General features: G+C 41.2%; 2 protein-coding genes across 8 annotated transcripts in view; both read left to right on the top strand.

Moving 5' to 3' along the window:
• INPP5K (inositol polyphosphate-5-phosphatase K) overlaps window positions 1–4,799 on the top strand; it is a 43,729-nt gene extending 38,930 nt beyond the window's left edge. For all 6 annotated transcript variants that reach the window (XM_075904497.2, XM_075904496.2, XM_075904495.2 and 3 more), the window contains 2 exons: window positions 306–410; window positions 1,480–4,799. In XM_075904497.2, the coding sequence (XP_075760612.1) occupies window positions 306–410; window positions 1,480–1,578 (204 nt within the window). In that variant the 3' untranslated portion in view covers window positions 1,579–4,799. The remainder of the gene's footprint in view (window positions 1–305; window positions 411–1,479) is intronic.
• A 4,524-nt stretch (window positions 4,800–9,323) lies between these two features.
• MYO1C (myosin IC) overlaps window positions 9,324–22,381 on the top strand; it is a 112,215-nt gene continuing 99,157 nt past the window's right edge. For both annotated transcript variants that reach the window (XR_012897022.2, XM_075904489.2), the window contains exon 1: window positions 9,324–9,522. Coding sequence is in view for 1 of the 2 variants with exons in the window: in XM_075904489.2 (XP_075760604.1) it covers window positions 9,448–9,522 (75 nt within the window). In the remaining variant the exon portion in view is untranslated. The remainder of the gene's footprint in view (window positions 9,523–22,381) is intronic.

Below are 22,381 nucleotides of genomic sequence, written 5' to 3'. Positions count from 1 at the left end.
CGCCAAGAGTGGTAGCCTGTGACTTTCTCTCTCTGAAGTATCATGTGCGCACAGATGCCTCCGTAGAAATCCATAGCATGGTAAGAGTGAGCACCTTTTCGCTTTCCTGGAAGAAGCGAAGCCCTAGCCCTTGAAGTGTTAAGAAATACCTTTCCTCCCTCCCTGCTTTACATATATAAGGTGAATCCCTTGTAAAGATTCAGTATTGTCTTTTATGACCTAGTTCTAGTGGATGATAAAGGCTGCTTTTTACTACTTGCTTTGTCAGTGGAATTACTGATGGTTGTCATCTGTCTTGTTGACAGGTTTACATCAGTGCTGACGAGATCCCGCATGGAGGAGGAGAGTTTCTCCTTTGTTATTATAGCCATAATATGCAGTCTATAGCTGGTATCAGCCAGCCCTTCCAGGTAAAATGTTCTGGAGTTTTGGTTAATGCTGCAGGAGTCTTGTGTCTTTCCCTTTATATGCAGCTAGATGTTTGTAAAAATGTAAGAACGGCCCGAGTGGATCAGATCACGGTCCATCTTGCCTAGTATCCTGTCTCCAACAATGGCCAGTACCAGAGCTTTGGGGGAGTGTACAGAACCGGGCAATTTTGGTGAGATCCACCTATTTTCCCTTCCCAGCTTCTAGCAATCAGAGGTGTAGGATTGCCCGGAGCATGGAACCACATCCTCTACCATCTTGGCTAATACCATTGAGGCCTGTTCTCCATAGACTTACCTCATTCTTTTTTGGGCCTATTTATAAACATAGAAATAGTGGGACACTGAAACATAAACAGAAGGTTATCTGTCTGAGGAACATGTTACAAGTGCATAGTCTACAGGAAATGGCTGTTTCTGCTTGTCCCTAAACCAGCATTCTTTGCTTGAGTCATTGTGAAATACCATACATAGTCCGTCTTGCATCTGCGGCTGTGCCAGTGCCCTCTGGGAGGCTTGAAACATCAGCGTCAGCACTGTTCTTAGGAGCAGGGCCTCTCGGGAGGTTCTTACATTGTGAGACGGTGTGAAGAGTAGTGGGCTGCAAATTTGAAGATACAAGCTTTCCATCTGGTGACCATGTTTGCAGATCAGATGTGAATACTGGTTTTGTATACGTGAAGGGCTCTAGTCAAGAAAACTGCCAATCACGCCCTGCCTCCCAGCCACTCCCCTCGTCCCTGCCAGGATTCCATCAGGCGCCCAGCCGGAAAACCAGAAAATACCAGGCATTGCAGATGTCCAGTATTTTCTGAATTTTTTTTACCGGACAGAGGGCCCAAAAACCGGACTGGCAACCCTAGCTGTACTTTCGAATAGTCATCTCAGTGCAACAGTAATCACCAAATGGAATCTATTTGTATTACTTGTCAGTTCTGAGAAGTCTGCGTGGGACATCTTACTCATTTAATTGCATATTCACTATTAGAGTAACACTGTTCCTAAATGTGTGTCAAATGTAAACTTTTAACATATGTTTCTTTTCTTTTAGATTCAGCCAAGCAGAAGTTTAGCAGAGAAAGAACCAGCACAGGAAAACATCAATGGCATAGAGAAACCCCACAGTTCAGAGCCATATAATGAGTTCTGAAGTCAGAACTTAGCTATATTGATTCACGTGTCAGAGAAGTGTACCTTCCTTGTGTCTTAGTGATTATAGACTTTCTTCTGTAGGAGATGGAGTCAGGCAGTGCAGAGATGTCCCAGAGGTGCAGAGGTAGGGCTGTTGAGATCATAGACTTTTAGAAGCTCAGTAGAAAATAGTTTCTTGTGGAAATATTTCTATTGTCCCCATAGGAGTTAACTCTCTGGTGGTTCTGTAATGACCACTCTTGATCCATGCTGGCCAACATGAGATCATAGTGCAAATCTCTATTCCAATTATTTAATCTGAAGTAGTTGCATTCTGCAGCAGCTTCCAGACCTGCTGCTTTCCTGCTTTTTGTATATTTTAGTAACCATGCAGTTGTCAGATTTTTTTTTTAGTGTTTCAAAATTTAAGTAAAATTATTTTTTAAAACATTTATTTATTAGATGTACATTTATGAGCTTATTTTAAAGTATTTTTGAAATTTGAATAAATGTGAGCTAATGATATCTTTGGAAGCAATCAACAGTGGGGCAACAGAAGTAATATCAAAACAATGTCATGTTTCAGTAGTCTTTCTGAGGAATTTTCCTGCTTGAAATGTTAAAGATAAGCACATATCCAACAAACCAAATTTTACTTGATTTCTTTCATTGGTAATACAGGAATTTGCCTAGTACTCTCATGGACAAGAATGACCTTTTATACTAGCAGGAAACTTGGAGTAAATCCAATATCATGTGGTTTCAGAAATAAATTGTTTTTAAATGCCGTTGCTTAACATTAAAATAGTTCTCAAATTATGGACCACGGAGCAGATATTGGCAAAGAGCCAACTGGTCACATAATACTAACTCCTCCTTTCTAGCTGTTAAATTGAATTAAAAGAAGCTTAAAAATAGATGGTTTGTTATCTGATTGCAACTGATTTGGTGGGGAGGAATGGGTGTGAAGGTCATGAAATTCTGGGGGTCACTGAAAAAGCTCCAAAGAGCCTTCAATTGCAGGGCTAAGAAACAGTACTTGTTTTGTCTCCTTGATGCCATGCTTTCTAGAGAAGGCAAAGCAACTTCAGCACCACACAAACTTGTGATAGGTAATTGAGGTTACTTATTTCTCAGTGTATTGTCAATAATGAAACTACAGGAAACACAAAATTCCAATCAGGAAAAGGAAATGTAGAAGCAAAAGACATCGGTGTGTATATTTGAAGAATGGGTGGAGGAAACAGGATGGATTCCTTCCTGCTAATAGTCTTGAAACATGTTTACACTACCACTTTTGTTGGTATAATTTATGTAAATGTATGTAAAACACACCTTAGTGACATAAATTACAGTAACAGAAGTGCTGGCGTGGACAGTGCTGTGCTGGTGGGAGAGCTTCTCCTGCTGAGATAGCTGGTGCTGTCATGGCGATGACTTTATTGTGTTAATGAGGGAACTCTCTCCCGTTGACATAGAGCAACTACATGAGTGACTTTACAGCAGCATAGATACACACATTGGTGCAACTGTGCCACTGTGAACTAGGCTGGGGTAGAAGATGTTCTGGGTTAAGAAGACCTTGGATTTAAGCTTTGGAAATAGCAGCAGGTAGAATGCTCTGGTTAACTTGTTAGAGCTTTGGACTAAAGAGCATCTTTGAGGTTTCTAGTTCCCATAGTGTCAGATTTACATTGTCAGGTATCTGAACTTAATGCTTTGGCACTGGGAACTGTTCAGTTGCCAACACAAATGTGGGGTCAGAAAATACTCTGAATCAGCACAAGAAGTAATACAGCTCTAAGTCTTGAAACATAATATTGTTAATAGTCTGAAATAATATGAGATTACATTGTATCCATTGTCATATTTGTACCATTGGTGTGTAAAATTTGCTTTACACTAAAAGAACTTTTGTAGTTTTCATTTTCAGTGGAAATGTAACAAATGCCCCTACTTCATCAAAAAACTTAACTAGTTTTTAAGCTCTTCTTTCTGAATTTGAAATTGCTTATATAAATCTGTTTTCAGCTTCCCATTAAGAGATTCATGGGGAAAATATAAAAGACTAGAAGACTCAGTTCTTCAAATTCTCGACCGCAGCTAGTGACTGTAGGGGACCAAAATCCAATTTCTGCTGAACAGGAGACACATTCTATTTGTGGGCATCTTTGCAAGTATTTCAGGAGCTGAACACTGAGCAGGGAAGTTTATATGGCTCCCCATATCCCTGCTCCTTAACATCACATGAGGACTACCCTTTGGTTAGTTATTGGAGTTGGAAGGTGCTCTTTATAAAATGGTTAGTGTCAGAGGACTCTAGAGTAAACAGTTAAAAGAATCAAATTACATTTTCAAAGTTCTTGGTTCAGGCTTGTAGTTACCAATCTGTCATAGCTCCTCAAGTCAGTCTGGTGATCAGTTAGATTGAACACGAGTGAAGAGCTGGGTTCTGTTGGTCATGATCCAAAGCTGAGGCAGGACTGAATCCAGTGTGCTATGGCAAAAGCACCCCAATTTTATACAGGTTGGACCTCCCTGGTCTGGCACACTTGGGACCTGCACAAGGGAGTTTGCCAGACCTGTGGAAGTCAGGGCTCTATTAGAAGGGCACCCGCCTCCGCAACCAGCTCCTCTCATAGCTGTTGGCTTTGGCTCTGCTGTGCTTCCAGGCCCTGGTGGCTGCCAGCGAGGCTCTACTTCCTGCCTTCAGGGCTACTGGCCTCGGATATTGCCGGACCAGAGATGTTCAACCTGTACTTGTAAGATCCCTTTGGAGTCTATGGGTTTTACACTGTCATGCTGCAGTCCTTGATGTGTGAATCTTGGGGTTTTCCTGCAGTTATAGTCGGGCTTCCCATTGCTATCTCTTAATTGTATTCTCACCTTTGGGAGTGTCTACCTGTCTTCAAGGCTTGTCTGTGCTGCTAATTTGTTCAGCCTTGGGCACAATGGATGTTCTGTGATCATCTCCAAGAGTCTCATGTCGCCTTGAGGATCTGCACATCCGTGATGGCTTTCACACATGTTCTTCACTCACACCAAACAATTTTACAGACAATTTCAGACAAAGGATTGCAACTTAGCTCCTTGCCCAAAGCGCTTTGCGATGGTTCCCTCTTACTTGTTAAACACTTGAAATGTTGACTCCAGCTATGTTGCTTGGCATGTTCTTTTTAAAAATGCTTAAGTCAGTTAGGTAGTTGAATTAATTTTAAAATAAATTTATTCTAATGTTAATTCAAGAAAACTGTTTAATTTTGTGATTTAAGACAATGGGCCTCAACCCAAGATAGAGGTCTTCCAGGGGATACATCAGTTCTTCTAGATACTTGCTCAGTTTACCACAGGCTACATAGAAAGCACTAGCAAAGTCAGTACCAACTAAGATGTCATACAATGATTTGTTTATACTGCTCTATATACTATACACTGAAGTGTAAGGAGAGTATTTATATTCTAATTGAGTTGTAATAATATGGTAGAAATGAGAAAGTAAGCAATTGGTCAATACCAATGTGCTGTGACACACTTTTTCTGTCTCATTTTGTAAGCAAGTAGCTTTTAAGTGAGGTGAAACGGGATGTGCAAGACAAATCAGACTCCTGAAAGGGGTCCAGTAGTCTGGAGAGGTTGATTTAAAAGGTAAGAATGTTTTGTCCTCTCCCTGCAAAGAAGCTGTTGCTTCTAGACGTATTTTAAACAAAATTTATGTATTGCATGTTAAAATGCAAATTGTCACTTACTACTTCTGTCTATAATGATGGCAACTCTTCATGGTTCAGCATTGTCAGAGTACTTTTTTTGTTTTCTATTAAACTAGGAAGGATGTTTGCCAAGGAACTTTAGGAAGCTTATCCTCATTTAGTATCCATGTAGGAAATTTCTAATTCTCAGCTGACAAAAGGATAAACAATGTATCTCTGGACATAGGTAGTACAGCTGCATGTAAACAGGAAATATTTCTGAGATGTATTGTGTGTTTTTATGCCCTAAAAATACACTCTGATAAGGACTATTGTGTGCAGCACCACTACTTCCTTCTCTGCTCATTCAGCATTGACACTCGGATGAACCTGTCCTTAACTCATATGCTGCAGTGGAAGGGCCAGTTCAAGAAAGCTTGAATTATGTTTTCCTTGAGTTAGAAATTAGCCTGTGGTGGTTTTGTGGTTTCTTTTTTGGTGGGGGGCGGAGGGGGGGGGACAGAACTGCATGACTACCAGGAATATTTTAGTTCTACCCTGGTGATGGCAGATTTTCTACCTAAATGTGACTATAATGAGCCAATTGTTTTCAGAACAATGTATGTGAAGGTCACAGACAAACTCATCACTGAGCGATTACATTGTTTTTAGCGGGTTGTAGCTCATGCTCTGAGTGTGAACATAGAGTAAGTACTTCATGTTCTTTATTGTGATTCCTCAGTTTCTCATTCTCTCCAGATATCTGTCTTGGAGAAGAATGCTGTCTATTGTGTTCTGTGGACAGCAGGATTTAAAAGAAGTAGAGTCTAGTTATTTAGATACAGTTCATCTCTCTCCCTCCACATTCTTGGATCTTGCCATTTTAGGAAGAGGTCCAAACCATGGAAGATAGAATATAGTACAGAATACTGGAGAGTTGTCCCCACTCGTTCAGTGGCTGCTTTGGGCAACAGTGATTGGGCAAGAAAATGGCAAATGAAATTTCATGTGGCTAAGTGTAAAGTAATGCACATTGGGAAAAATAACCCCAACTATACGTACAGTATGATGCGGGCTAATTTGGCTACGACAAACCAGGAAAGAGATCTTGGAGTTATCGTGGACAGTTCTCTGAAAACTTCCACACAGTGTGCAGCGGCGGTCAAAAAGGCAAATAGGATGCTAGGAATTATTAGGAAAGGGATAGAAAAGAAGACCCAGAATATCTTACTGCCCCTGTATAAAACTATGGTACGCCCACATCTTGAATACTGTGTACAGATGTGGTCTCCTCACCTCAAAAAAGATATTTTGGCCTTGGAAAGGGTTCAGAAAAGGGCAACTAAAATGATTAGGGGTTTGAAACAGGTCCCATATGAGGAGAGGTTAAAGCGACTGGGACTTTTCAGTTTAGAAAAGAGGAGACTGAGGGGGATATGATAGAGGTCTATAAAATCATGAGTGGTGTGGAGAGGGCCGATAAAGAAAAGTTATTTATTAGTTCCCTAAATAGAAGAACTAGAGGACACCAAATGAAATTAATGGGGAGCAGGTTTAAAACTAATAAAAGAAAGTTCTTCTTCACACAGCGTGTAGTCAACCTGTGGAACTCCTTGCCAGAGGAGGCTGTGAAGGCTAGGACTGTAATAGAGTTTAAAGAGAAGCTAGATAATTTCATGGAGGTTAGGTCCATAAAAGGCTATTAGTCAGGGGATAAAATGGTGTCCTTGGCCTCTGTTTGTCAGAGGCTGGAGAGGGATGGCAGGAGACAAATCGCTTGATCATTGTCTTCGGTCCACCCTCTCTGGGGCACCTGGTGCTGGCCACTGTCGGCAGACAGGATACTGGGCTAGATGGACCTTTGGTCTGACCCAATACGGCCGTTCTTATGTTCTTATGCTTTGTCCAGCCAAAGGCTTAGGATATCAAACCTGTCAACACAGGTGTTGTTTAATGACAGTGGAAGCTACAGGTTGAACCCCTCTAGTCCAACACTCTGGTCCAGCACCATCCTTGGTCCGGCATGATTTCGTTTAGCCGGGTGGGTGTGGCCAAGTTTCCTGCGATCCCATAAAGTTTGTTTACGGCCACCAGTCCTGGCTTTCGGTGCTCTGTGCTGTTGTTTAGCTCAAATTCACCCCTAAATGTCTTCTCAGAGCTCAGTAAGCAGTGGGAGTGTTGTAATTCTGCTGGACAAAAGTGACTTCCCGTGGTCTGGCAAATTCACTGGTTTGGCACCGGTCAGGTCCCAATGGTGCTGGACTAGGGAGGTTTAACTATTAGTTTGACAGAGAAAACTCTACGTTTGTTTGCCCAGATGCTTCTGTTATAATGAATGTAAACGGAGGGTTTTTTTAAACAGAGTCCTGCCTTTTTTCCCATGCAAGGACTATTACAGCTCAATGCCAGGACAATATATATAGTGAAACCAGATGAAAAAGCAGGAAAATCTGGTTTAGGGAGACCTGGCTGCTCTCTCCTGCTTGTGTGCCACAGCAGGAAAACGTTGAAGTCAGAAAGGAAATCTCAGACATGGAAAGATAAACTGGGGAGAGAAGCAAAGGGGGAAGGAAACAGAGTGAGATGCCAGAAGAAGAAAAATAAGTCACAAGGAAATTTCAGGAAGAAAAAGACATCACAAGAATAAAAAAATAAGAAAATGTTATTTGTCAGCCCTTCCTCTGACCAGGAATTGACTGTATCTGGTTATTTTTGATTGATTACACTCTCTCTGTCTCTCTGCTCAGAAGCTTCTCTCTCACCAATGGAAGTTGGTCCAATGAAAGATCTTACCTCACCCACCTTGACTCTTTAATATCCTGGGACCTGCATGGCTACAACTGTGCATGCATCTGACTAGATCAATCACACACAAGTAGTGATGGAAATTTCAGTGTAGCAAACAGTTGTTTTTGGCTTCTTTAATTCATGGCCACCCCCTTCTCCTCTGCTTTGTCATTTTGCCTTTTTATGAGTCTCTCCTCTTTTCTTTTTGTATTTCCTTATTCTCTGTATTCTTCTAGCTTTTTCACTTTCTTTTCTATTTGTCCGTTTTTGTTTGCTACTGAGATCCAGAAGTTTTATGCATGTCATTGAAATTATTCCTCTGAAGATCTGAGAAACAAATGTTTCACATGCAAAGATATGAATTCTTAAGTACCAAAGATAGTAAGGATTGATTAGATACTGCTTTACAATTGTGGGAACAGGACAGTTCCTAGCTGGAGCAATAATGAAGCAATGATGTTTTATCCTAGGAAATAGCTCTGGAAAAGGAACCAATAATTTCTATCCTTTGAAACAACCTTGAAAGAATGAAAAATTTATGATCAGGGAAATGGCCCATTCACATGTTCTCAGTAGCAAGCCTCCTCATCTGGAGTTAGCTTCCATTGGAAACAAGTGTATGGGCTGAAATGTGGCTGCTGAGAGTGGATATATCTACCTATCAACAGCGGGTTTTGAAATATCTGGCATTTTGTCAATTGCTTGGTATTGTTTCTTAGGTCTGTCCAGGATATTAGTTTAGGAGTTTGAGGGTGGGGATCATTTGCAGTGTTTCTAAACATCTGCCAAATCCAGAGTAAAGTGCAGCTGTGTAGTAACTTTTCTTTATTGACTGTTGGCGTGTTTGATGTTTGTCAGAACTGGTTAACTAGGAAGAAAGTAATTACAATTTAGTTCTATAGTAATTTGAAGGTCTTGCTGGAATTTCACTGGAAAAAGTTGGTATTTTCTTTTGCACCATCTCTTTAAATCCAACATCTTGCAGCCTAACACAGTGAATTTTTCCAGCACAAAATCTCAGGGTAGACCTTTCGAAGACTACTGCATATTATTTTTGTGTCCAAAACTGTCAAATTCCAGCCATAGCAACCTGACATTACTTAAATCCTCTGGGTCTGAAATGGAACTTCTGGAGTTAACAGCAACAAGCGAGGACATAAATTAACGATTCCTGGAACTGTCTTGGCACATTGTAACAATACAGAGTTTAGTGGAAACTAGTGCTTGAACTTAATTGTAGTTTTAGCTCACACCTACATTTAGTGTAAATACAAGGATTCAGCTCTTCCGCTCACAGTAGGACTTCTGAACCAAAGAACCTACTCAGTCTGTGGTTTCAGGGACTACTGTTGCTGTCCTTGATGTCAGCACCTTCTCTAAAGGACAGAGAAATCAATTAGCTTAGTTCTGGAAAGATGGAACTGCAAATTGAGTACATTCCCACAGGAGAAATCATCCGTGTGGTCAGTCACAATGGAGCGTGCAAGACTGTAAGCCCGGTTTCTTATTGTTCTCTTTTCAGTTCTTGCTTTGAAGTTAGTTAATTTCAAATAGTTGCCTTTGTTTAAGTTCAGGAGAAAATGTAATGTGAGAAGGCTAATGCAAACATGTCTTTTAAATAGAAATTTTTAAACTCAGCAGTAGTATACTTCACCTCAGGGAAAAGAAGAGTCAGTAACTGGGAATTAAGCAAATGGCAAAAGTGTTCAAAACAATTTGTGTGTACACACCACACTTGGCATGATTTGTAATTGGAATAGTGTTATAGCCCAGGAGCACTTGGTGCGTCAGAATCTGGGAAAGGACTTCTTGGGTAACTGAGGGGCGAAAAAACAGTTTTAAAACACTATCCAGCCTCTTAGATAACAATGATTACTCCGGTGGCACCTTAGAAACTGAGAAAAATATATATAGTAATATCATGAGCTTTCGTGGGCAAAACCCACTTCTTGAGAGGAGCTTGAGTGGAGGAAAAAAACCCTCTTAGATCTTCATTGCCCATCTTGCCAATGGGTTCATATTTCAGAAACTGAATGCAAAGCTTAATAAATATTAATAGTGGAAAATAAAAGCAGAGCAATGTATCAAGAAAAATAAGGTGAACTTTGTCAGCATCTTGGAGAGCTGGGTATCTGATCTCATTACTGTGAACTGTGTGTGTATATTCATGACTAATGGAGAGTCAGTGTTGGGTGGGTTTTTACTTATAGCTCATCACACAAGTATTGTTAAATGCTTCTGTGTGCACCACTGTGGATTTGTTTTTAAAAATCTAGAAAATATATCGTCTCTCTTTTTTTTAGGCTTCCACATGAACAGAACATTTGTGTTCTGTTTAGACTGTATTCAAAATATTCAGTTTTCCAATATCTGTGTAAATTTCATGGAAAGGACCTAAAATTAAAATGGGCAGCTCAGAAAGGTAAACTCTTCCAGCATATTTTTATCTGGGTTTTTGAAGGTCAAGTAACAAATCATTGTTTGTTTTTTTACTGTCAAAGTATGCCCTCAGTTAGGATGTTGCCGTTGTCAGGTTAGCTGGATTAAGAATATGGTGCGACTAGTTAGAGGGTCTTTCTTTTTAAGTGATAAACCTCACTTCTAAAAGAAATCGACTTTTCACTCCTTCAGATTTCTGGTTTTGTTTTTTTGTACATCCTAGAGCTACTCAGGACACGATCGTAAACTATTTGAATTCTTTCTAAAGTGATTTAAGCCAAATCATTCGTACCTAAATGTAGTTACGTACATATGCCCCTGTCTATTTAGGTGCTAATATAGCTCCCATTACCATAATCTAGGAGGCTTCTGGGAATAAATACATTAAAGAATTCAGCAGCCCTGTGAGGTAGGGAAATACTGTTCTCCCCACAAAACAGAAAAGGAATTGAAACACAAAGAGGCTACATGACATGCCCAAGGTCACATATGAAGGTTTTGGTGGAGCAGAGAACTGAACTGATGTCTCCTATAATCCCAGGCTAATGCCCCAACAACTGACTGGATCATCCTTTTAGTCTTCATGCTGGTCTGTATATAGTAATATGCAAAAATAACTTTCCGTTTCTCTACATGTATTAGTCAAATCTTACTCTATCCAACCCTGGATTCCATCTATAATTTTTCTGCTGGTGTTGCATTTATTAAATATCTGTGCAATACTGATTGCAGAAGTGCTTTGTGCTAAGCAATGGCATGCTGAAGCAAGCATAATCTGTTACTCCAATTGCCTTTCACTACCATTTTACTAAGCAATTTAAAATTTCCATATGAAACCTGGAGAGCTTAACTGCATTACAAGTTGCACAAACGTTCATTAAGTAAAACTTCCTTGCCCCTATAATAAATTCTCAGTTGCCAAATGATCGTCTTTCCCATCCTCCTTTTAACTGGCCTGGAAATTGCATTACCACCAATGTGGCAGCACAGGTCATTGGTTGGACCCAAACGATCTCTCCCAAAGGAGCTGTTGACTCAAACCTTGAATGATGGGTACCTGCATCTTGGGAGAGGGTAAAAAGAAAAGCTGTTCAGCTATTTTTTAAAAGTTTAAAATATTCATTAAAATGGCATAAAACAATAATTTGCTAACTTGAGAACAGCTCCTGTTATGGGGCAACATTTGTGGCAACTGTAAAACGACAAGTGTGTAAAGGGGATGCTGTGAGCGGATACGCTATTTTCTACAAAACCAAGACTTGTTAATGTGACTGCTCAACTGTAGCAGCAATAAAATGGTTTTCTCAATGTTTAGCTACGCTATTGCACCATGAAATCATAGGACTGGAAGAGACCTCAAGAGGTCATCTAGTTCAGGCCCCTGCACTCATGGCAAGACCAAGTATTTAGCAAATGATGCCAGCTGCCAGAGGTGACAGGGCTACAGTTTCTTATAGCCTTTTCATAGGCCTGCAGTCAGTTCTGCCTCCTTGCCTTTCCTCTGCTACTTTTACATGGAGAAAGTGAAGCTGAACTAGAGTTAACTCATTCTTGCTAGTGACCAGGTTGGGCCTTTACACCTTGTCTCATAATCCGATGTCTGATTGGTTGATGTAAAATTGATTCGTCAATGTCATTCTTGCTGACAATTGCAGTAGTGAGGCGAAAGAGTCAGTGGTTATGGTGACTGAACTTGCTTCTCAGAAAGAGGTGGTGGTCCTTCCATAATGAGGATGAGGCCTGTTGGCAGAAGTATGGCTCAACTTGGACCAGCACTGTACTGGTTCTGTGCTTAGTGTCTACATTTGTCTAACACTTTCACCATAACAAAATATACATAAGCATTTAAAGTAAAAAGACTTGCAAAAGAAAACACCAATATGGTAGAAGTGGGGTAGGTCTGACGTGTAAACAAAGCAGATAATTTAAATACCTAGTTTTGTTGTCATGGTTTTTTAATCTACGTTATTTTGTTTGCCTTAAATTCTTTTAATTGGAGATGATCTGAAGGCTGGCGAAGGAAGACATGATTTCTGTTTTATGGAGAACACACTTCGAGGGTATTCAGCATTTGACAGCATCCTGGAAAATCTGGTCGTCTTCTAAAAAACAGGAATTGAGAGAATCATGAAGACTTTGTTGTTTGGGGTGTCAGTCTGCCTTCATTAAGGACTCTTATTGTTATCTGTTCTTCTTATTTGGGAATACAGAGTTAGATGTTATGGGCAACGTTCTGATTCTGTGGAAAGATAAGAGGGATTTAGTGTGCAAGGAGGAATATGTCCTTAGTCATTAAGTAATAGAAAGGTATCCAGGGTGTCCCTGCTATAAGTTGTCTTGGTATATATCTGTTCTGCACTGAAGTTGTTGGCACTTGTAGGAACCGATATATTATAAGTCCTCCCATTCCCCACTTTTAAGTTGTGCAAAAAAACCCCAGTTTGCACAAATGGAAGTCAACCGTGGGAAAAAAATTCCCCTCTTTAAGTTGTTTCCCTATAAGTCCAAATTTTTTTGAATGTATCCTGGATTTACAGTGAGGACGGCCTGTTTACTAATCCATTTATTTGTCATTGTTCTTTCTCTTCATCTTATAAAACAAGATTTGCGACAACACATTTATAGCCCCATCTACCACGAAACAAAAGCAAAAAAGATTCCCACTCACAAGCTGTCTTTCCCTTTGGCCATTCAGAAAGCAAACTGAAATCACAAGAATTAGATTTATGTGTAGAACATAGGGTCCTGTCCCAGGAGTAGGGATCCTAGATGCTAGGATAATATAAATATAAATAATGTATTAGGGAGTGGGAGTAGAATGAATACAACAAATACAATTATTAGCATGTTATTTCTTGCTTCTTGTCTTATATCCCTTCATTCCCCATCCCTCCATAGAAGGGGAAATGGCAAGTAAAGTGGACTGTCCTTGAATGGTAGCCTCAAGATATGCAATTAAAATCAACCGGGAGGAGAATCTCATAGGACAAATCTGAAATGAACAAAAAGGGATGAGATGAAAACTGGGGAGTCAAACACAGAAATTGTCATTATTTGACCCTACAGCATGGCAATTTTGTGTGTCAAATAAGAGAGACTCGTTTTTAAAAACACATGGAATTCTAGTTTAAGACTTGTCTTTCAGGGGTGGAACCAGATCTTCATTATACATCATAAACAATTCCTACTAATTCCAAGGAAGAAATATAGATAGATTCTTTAGTACTAAAGCTAAAGCCTTTAGATTAGGATTAGGGATCCTAAATTGGAAAGATTTTAAGTGGCAAAAGAAATAGTTCTGTTACAAAATAGTTCAGGTCTTGGCAGGTAAATTTTTATCTAACTTTCAACCTATGGTTTGTTTACCGTTTTTAGAAGAGAATGTCTGTGTACCTGTTTTTAAAAGCGCCGACTTCCAAACAAGGTGCCACTTCTGTTCGAGGGAAGGGTTTAAATCTGCATGATGTGCTCAACTAGTTGATGCTGCTACCAGCATTTGGTATTGTGAGGTCAGGCCTTTCAGAGCTTAATGCTATTTTTGACAAAGGGTGGGATTCAGTGATGTTGTCTCTGACGTGATACAGCACAGTGCTGTCTGTCTCTCACCAAACTTTCTGTGCTCTTCTTCGGGCTACTCGGATTCATGGAATACCTTCCCTGCATTGATTCATAAACTGAAACCCTTTCCTTTTATATACTCTTTGTCAAGACTCACTTTGCCACAGTACTCAATAAATCAGCTGATAAATGAGGATTTTGGAGTAGAGGAGGATATTTGGCACTCTAATCTGAAATAATTTTAAATGCCTATATGGGGGGGGGGGTGTATGTGTATAAAATGGACAGAATTCTTTCACTTTTTGAATGCCACTTTTCTTCTTTAGTTGTAATTCTTCCAAGCACCTCAGTCCTGAACAAGGACTCTTCTTACCCGGTTTTGGTTTGATTTATTCCAATTAACATCGGGGCGGACTGGTCTGGTGGGATACTGGGAATTTCCCAGTGGGCCGTTGTCCGAATGGACCGTAATATCCACTGTAAAGCTTCTAATACCGTGGTCACCAACCAGTTGATCACGAGGCGTTCGTGGCCCCCCCTCTGATTTCCCCCCACCCCCAAGAAGCCCCGCTACCTACCTCCAGCGGAGTAGTGGCGGCTTCCTGTGGGGCGGACAGAAGTCCAGCAGCTGCGCGCCACTTCTGGGGGTTCCAGAAGTGCAGTGGCTGCTCCCTTCCCCCAGGTCTGTGGTGTGCTGGGAACTGGCATGGCGGGGCGGGGAGAGTCCCCAGAGGAGGCATGCACCGGGACTTTCCCTCCTTTGCGGGGAGTGGGGAGTCGTCCGTGGAGAAGGTGTGCGCTGGGGCTTTCCCTTCTCTGTGGCGGGGGGGGGAGGAGTTGTCGTCATCCCTGGAGGAGGCGCACACCAGGGCTTCCCTCCTTTGAGGGGGGAGGGGAGAGGAGTCCCGGGAGGAGGCGGGTGCGGGGGACTCCCTGTCCCCACTGGCACCCTGTCCCTCGCTGCAGAACCCTCCCCCCCCGGCTCCCCTCTGGCACCCTGTCCCCCACTGGCACCCTATCCCCTGTCCCCACCAGGGCATGCTCTTTCAGCAAACCCTGTATTCCTTGTTCCACGAGGATTAAGGGGGCTTCCAAAAGAAGGGATTTTTCTGACATTTGAGCCCATCCAGACAGGCCAAATGTTGGAAAAACCTCTTCCTACAGAAGAATTGGAAAAAAAAGTGGCAGTGTAGAGTGTATAAGGGCTGGGGATAGCAAGTGGAGAGGAGGAGAATAGAAACGGCAGGGCTTCAAGAAAGGGGTAGGGTCTTGGGGGAAGGATGGGGCGGTAGATCTTGGCTTGTTCTGACATTTAAAAAGTGAGCTTGGGTGTAAAAAGGTTGGAGACCACTGTTCTAATACCAAAAAATCTATAAAACCAAAATTCAAAATGTTTCAGAATAAATCCGAGGCCACGTGTGTATGTGTGTGTGGTCAGGCATGGGCCACTGCACTGGCTCGGCTTTGGTTTCTTTGGCGCCAAAGTGAATGACATTGCGTTATGGTTGAAATCAACGGAATGGCCGCGCAATGTGCAATGGTGCATGACAGCAATGCGTAGGCCTGCTTTGTGCAGTGGTGAAATCGGTGATGGAGTCTCTCGAGTCTTGACTGGTGAGAAGAGAGTACGCAGTGGTTGAATGAGTTCTGTTATCTGTCATTGTGGGTGTGTGGATTTCCGTAACTAACAATAAATAACAGTGCAAGTACAGTGTAAACGAAGAAAGATAGTGTGCGTGAAAAAGTTAGCTGTTCTCAACCCATTTCCTGGGCCTGTTTTGATTGCCAGTCAGCCCCTGATTAACATCCATTAGATTTAAAATGACATGTTTAGCTTGTAATACAATTGCATTTGATAGGGGAAAATGAACTTTGCAGTTAAGTTCTACCCAAAATATATGGGTGTAACAACATTCCCAGAGCATATGCATTAAGTCTGCATCTGCTGAATCACAGTGCCAATGTTTGTCTGACTAATGGGACCTGTTTCGACCATTTGGAGATGGGTACAGTGATTCTCCATGTGACTTTCTGTTGGGATAATCTTAAGTGGACTTTCAAGAAACAGTTCAGAGCATCAGCTGAAATTTATTTCCATTTATTAGCAGAGAATAATTGCTTTAGTTCCTCTTCCAAATTCTCTTTAGGGAAATCTATTTGTTTAAATGTGCTGTTTGAATGTGCAAATAGTGTTGCCAAAGGACTTGGCAATCTGAGTAGTATCTGAAGAAATGAAAGCAGTTTAAGAGAATCAGGGCGAGTGCAAACTTCAGGGCCAAACTGATGGGAGATGGCATGTTTAAGTTGACTATATCCCTACTCCTTAGTCTCTAGATTCTGTTTAAAGGGAGGAAGTATGGTTTCCAGTAAATCAAGTGATGATCAAAATCTCTTTCCTAATGCAGTCTGGTCATTGAGGGGGGTTGCTTGTTATATACAGTTTGAGTTACCCTGATAAAGGCTTTGGTATGTGGAAGGGGATGATTTTTACATTTAGTGGTCATCACGCTATTAAGTGCTGCAGGCTGTAAAGTTGTTGCCACAGTAACACTGTTCAGGCACCTCAGAGCTTCGGTCCTTGGAGCTCCGGTGTTATCAGTACTCTCAGCAGACCTCCATGTTACTTATGGAGACAGAGCACAGACATGGTTCGGTGACAGAGGCACTCAGCCAGCCTTATTGTTCTCAAGACACAGTTGTCAATGAGGTCACAAAGTTATTTTACGGGGAGGGGTCACGATACTGCCGCTCTTCTGTTCTACCTTAAGAACTGGGAAGCCAGAGAGTGGTGGCTGCTGACTGAGGGTCCAGCTCTGCAGGCAGCAGTGCAGAAGTATGGTGAAAATATTATACCATGCTGTCCTTACTTCTGTGCTACTGCTGATGGTGGCTCTGCCCTCAGAGCTGGGCTCTCAGCTAGCAGCTGCTGCTCTCCCATTGCCCAGCTCTGAAAGCAGCAGCAGTAGCGGCAGTGAAAAAGGGTAGCAATACTAAAACCCCCTACAATTACCATGTGATTTCCCACGACTCTTTTTAGTCAGGACCCTGCCATTCTAACACCATGATTTTTAAGATTTAAATAGCTGAAACCATGAAGTTTATGATATTAACATCCTGTAACTGAAATTGACCCAAAATGAACCATGAATTTGGTAGGGCTCTAGCCATCAGGGACGGAGGTCTTTTCTGGACTCTTTTCTTCTTGTGACTTTGAACTTCCTCTGATCCAAGTCTGGCCTTCTGCTCGTTTGAGATTTATGGGAAGTTAAAATTATTCAGTTATTCTAGGCCATGTAGAGAATCATTGTTCTAAAGTATTTGGTAGAGTTCTGATCACTGATATCTTTCTATTAGTAAAAACATGCCTTTTTTCTGATTTAAGTGAGATTACTTGGGACACTTGACCTCTTACTTTTAATTTGTATGAAAGAATTATCCCTGGTCTCTCTCCCACAACACTCAGTATGTTTATACACATCTACGAAGAGCAAATCTGGCTTGTCTTGTCAGTCTATTCATACTGAAGAGTGATTAATTTTTTTAAAGATTCCCTTGAGAAGGCTATTCTGCACATTCAGAATCCATAGACGTAAAGTTATTTGGTTAATTCCAGGAACCAATCCTGGATAATCCTGTTTCTATCTACTTTGTAGGAAATGATCTTGTCCCTAATAAAAGGTTGTAATGTGTTCTGAAGGATCGATTGGGATCTCTTTGGTGTGTCATGTATTTAGAAGAAAAGCTTAATTTTTTCTGTGACACATTTCTAAAAATGTTTCCTTCAAGAGAAAAGAGTTTGTACTCCATCTATACAAAACCAATGTATCTCAGGAGGCAAAAATTCTAATGTCGCTGGTTTATGGTCAGAGATGGAAAGACCTGATTTCTTTATTATGTACTGAATCCACCAGAACCATAAAATCAGGAAGAAATTTATTTGTGAATATGTGGAATGTGAGGAGGGAAAAAAGTAAAAGTCTTAATTGTAGAATTCTGCAACTGCTATAATCTTTTAACCATAATTGCTTCTCAGAGTTTTTTTATAATGTTTCTGGCATGTGATTGTTTATGTAGGGGTTGGCATAATGTTCCTAAAAAAGGGTCAAACACCTCATTATAACCTTCTAGTATGATGATTACGTCTAGTGGGATATTAATTAACATGAAAAAAAACTTGGATCATCTTTAGATTGGACATTAGGAAAAACTTCCTAACTGTCAGGGTGGTTAAGCACTGGAATAAATTGCCTAGGGTGGTTGTGGAATCTCCATCTCTGGAGATATTCAAGAGCAGGTAAGACAGACACCTGCCAGGGATGGTCTAGATCAGTGTTTCTTAAACAACAAACAATAATTTTCTTTTATGAGGATCACCGAGGATTTTTTGTTGGGGGGGGGGGGGAGGTAGCCTGCCCCTTTAAGGGCGGCCATTTTAACTCTGTTGTTCTCTGCAGCACACCTCCAACTGCCTTGCAGCACACCGGTATACCTTGGAACACAGTTTAAGAAACACTGGTCTAGATGATGCTTGGTACTGCCATGAGGGCAGGGGATTGGACTCGATGACCTCTCAAGGTCCCTTCCAGTTCTAATAATCTATGATTCTATGATTATTTGGTCCATATACATTAATCAGCATATGCAGAATCAGAACTTTTCAATGTTCCAGGAAACACAATTTATAATGTGAGTCATAAGGAATGTTTAGATCAAATATCCATTAGGTGTTTGAATAATGTCATTACTTGGACCATTGTTAGTTACAATTTTTCCCTCTCCTGTTTGTAACAACCATTTAGATACTTGAAAACCACTATCACATGCCCCCTCAATCTTCTCTTTTCCAAACTAAACAAGCTCAATTCTTTCAGTCTTCCCTCATGACTCATGTTTTCTAGACCTTTAATCATTTTTGTTGCTCTTTTCTGGACCTCTCCAATTTCTCCACATCTTTCCTGAAATGCAGTGCCCAGAACTGGACACAATACTCCAACTGAGGCCTAACCAGTGCAGAGTAGAGTGGAAGAATGACTTCTGATATCTTGCTCACAACACTCCTGTTAATGCATCCCAGAATGATGCATTAAGAACAAGTCTATAGTGGATATACAAGAGTTATACAGATTGTTTAACTTTATTCTCATATAACTGGGTCATTTGCAGATAAGAGCTCTTTGGCAGAATACTTCTTCCTAAACCTTGCTCTTGTGCATGCTCCAGAATAATGTGAGAGCCACAGCAGCAGATAAATCAACATTTATTTCAACTCATTTAACAAAAATAAAAAGTAAAGAAAAAGCACCTTAACTAATTGTATTGGGGGGGGACCCTAATAATCTCCTAGTAATACACCCCAATTACTGAAAAGATATCATAACCAGCAATGATAACTGTTCTTGGATAAGATTTTAAGAGATCAGATTTTTTTACAGTTAGAGAATTGAAACAATCAAACTGAAATATTGATTACGTTGTTTAGCTCTGGTATCTCCTTAAGAGTGCATTTTAGGCCACAAGCATTGAATATTTCCAGATTTACTCTAAACCCAGAATCCAGGAAATTAGATGGGGATGAAACAAACTGAAATCATCAGGGATGAAAGGGAATATTTAAAAAACAGAAAACGGTGTCAGAGTAGTTGGAACATGTAGTGGGAGGGAGAATGCCTCAGCTAGAAAACAGAATCACAGTTCTCTGTTGGATCTTGCTGATACTCCGGTGTAGAGTTCCCAAGTCTGGGGAAGCAGTTTGCTTGGACTTAGGATCTCGAAGTCAAAGGTGCATGTGTTCCCACTGTCCTGGGATCATGAGAGGGTGGGGAGAAGATAGATGGAGGCAAGGAGAGTGTGTCAATTGTGCAGCACTTCAGCCTGCTGCTAGCAGCAGCCGGAGCTGCTCTGAGTCTGAATTTTGACCCTCTTGATTCTTCATGAGACAATTAGGGTATGTCTACACTACCCTCCTAGTTCGAACTAGGAGGGTAATGTAGGCATACCGCACTTGCAAATGAAGCCCGGGATCTGAATTTCCCGGGCTTCATTTGCATAAGCGGGGCTCCGCCATTTTTAAATCCCCGCTCGTTCGAACCCTGTGCCGCGCGGCTACACGCGGCACGAACTAGGTAGTTCGAACTAGGGTTCCTAGTTCGAACTACTGTTACTCCTCATTCCACAAGGAGTAACGGTAGTTCGAACTAGGAAGCCTAGTTCGTGCCACGTGTAGCCGCGTGGCACAGGGTTCGAACGAGCGAGGATTTAAAAATGGCGGAGCCCCGCTTATGCAAATGAAGCCCGGGAAATTCAAATCCCGGGCTTCATTTGCAAGTGCGGTATGCCTACATTACCCCGCTAGTTCGAACTAGCGGGGTAGTGTAGACATACCCTTAGAGATGAGCTGCTGTTCTCACCTACTTGCTCCCCAGCCAGCTCCCTCTGCTGGTGAAACTGGGAAAGCTGAACAAGGTAGAAGTGAGAAGGGAGGGCACAAAGTGGTGGGTTTGCCCTGAGCAACATGTTGCTGAGATCTGAATTCCAGCACTTCAGTGACTGACCTGGTAAGATAGTGATAGAAATGTAGCCGTGTTAGTCTGGTGTAGCTGGAACAAAAAACAGGACTATGTAGCACTTTAAAGACTAACAAGATGGTTTATTGGGTGATGAGCTTTCATGGGCCAGACCCACTTCCTCAGATCAAATAGTGAAAGAAAATTGTCATAACCATATATACCAAAGGTTATTCCAATTCATCAGGTCAGTGTCCTCAGTGAAGTCTTCTCCTGTAGTGAGATCAGATACTTTTCATCTTCTCCTGCTGTCATAAAACTAAGCATCTTGCCTTTCTAATTTGAAAGTAGCAGGGAAGAAAATGAAGTAGTCAAACACTTGCCTTTTGGCTAAGGCACTTGATCTGTTGAATTTTTCCCTTTTTTCCAAGCCCATTAATGGTGTAATCCAGGAAAACCATCATCTTATGTTCTTTCCATTTTAGATTTTTAAGTTCACGGGCTTTTTAAAACATGAGTTCCTTAGTATTGTGTGTTTAAAATATCGTGATGAGATTTGATGCAATTGAGTTCTTTCAGTGTCTAAAGTACTGACCTGAGCACCGAAACAAAAGTGCTAGGAGCATAGTGCATAAAAATTCCACAGCCTTCCTTTTTTTTTTAGTCCCTGTGGGAGACCCACAATTCTCAGATGGTTTCTGCTTGATCTTCCCTCAAGATCATTAACCTTTTCTTGCAGTGTTTAATAGTCCTTTCCTGTTATATTCATAATACAGTGGGGAGATTCTGTTCTCAGCTTCGTTTAGTCTTGCTGCCAAGCCTTGCAAATTAACTCACGGTGTACTAGAAATATTTTTGTTCTGTTATCTTCAAATATTTTTCTCAAGGTAATCTGTTCACTTGAGATTTATTTTAGCCAGTCCGTAATTTCATCTAGTCTCAGAGGGTTAGCATCTCCCTGGTCAGCTGTCTTGGTTGCAGGACAGCTCTCTGACAGCTTCTTCTTTTTAGGATTTTGTAGAAAGTCTGGAGCTTGAGAAGCATCTTTAATGGTATTAAACTAAAAGAAAAAAATCATAGAATAATATCTGATGAATATTAGATGGAGAAAAAGTGAGTCCGCTGCTGATGGAATTTAGAAGATTGGGATGAGAAGTGTAAATTATGCAGGCACCAAGTCTGTATGCTTTTATTAGGTTGAAGGGGCATTAGCAGTGGTTATTCGTTATATCAGATCTCAGTAAGAAGAATATCTCGTTATAGCTGCTTATTGCATCCCGATTCCTGCCTATTATCTGTGAGTCAAAAAGGAGAAAGTTTATGGCCATCATAGAATGCAGAAGTGGAGTGAATCTCTGCTGAATTTGACACAAGGGCTGTTATAAGAAACACACAAGATCTTGGGGGAAAGGCAATATGCTGCATTTATTGCAAATGCAATATGAAGAGCGGTATATTCATTCTCTCTCACACACGGGTCCTGCAGATAATCTTATAGCTACCAGTCTGTTGTAGCTTGAGGCAATCCAGTGGGCAATTGGATTGAATATAAGTGAGGAGCTGATCATGATCCAGTGCTCCACGGGGCTCTGCATGATTGAACCCAGAGAACCATGGCAGTACACCCCATTTTTATACAGCTGGTCCCTGAGTTGCGAACGGCCGACTTACGACCATTCACATTTACAACCGAAGCTGTCATAAATGGTGGACACCGAGTTATGAACGCGATCCACGCTTACGAACAGCACGGTTGCATGTAACTCTATGGGGTCTGACTTACGAACAAACCGAGTTACGGACCAATTACTTGGTCCGTAACTGGTTTGTAAGTCGGGGAGAGGCTGTA

Source organism: Pelodiscus sinensis, chromosome 21 (assembly GCF_052426305.1).
Source record: "Pelodiscus sinensis isolate ZL-2025 chromosome 21, ASM5242630v1, whole genome shotgun sequence".
Taxonomy (NCBI): Eukaryota; Metazoa; Chordata; order Testudines; family Trionychidae; genus Pelodiscus; species Pelodiscus sinensis.
This window is presented reverse-complemented; position numbering and strand designations above follow the sequence as displayed.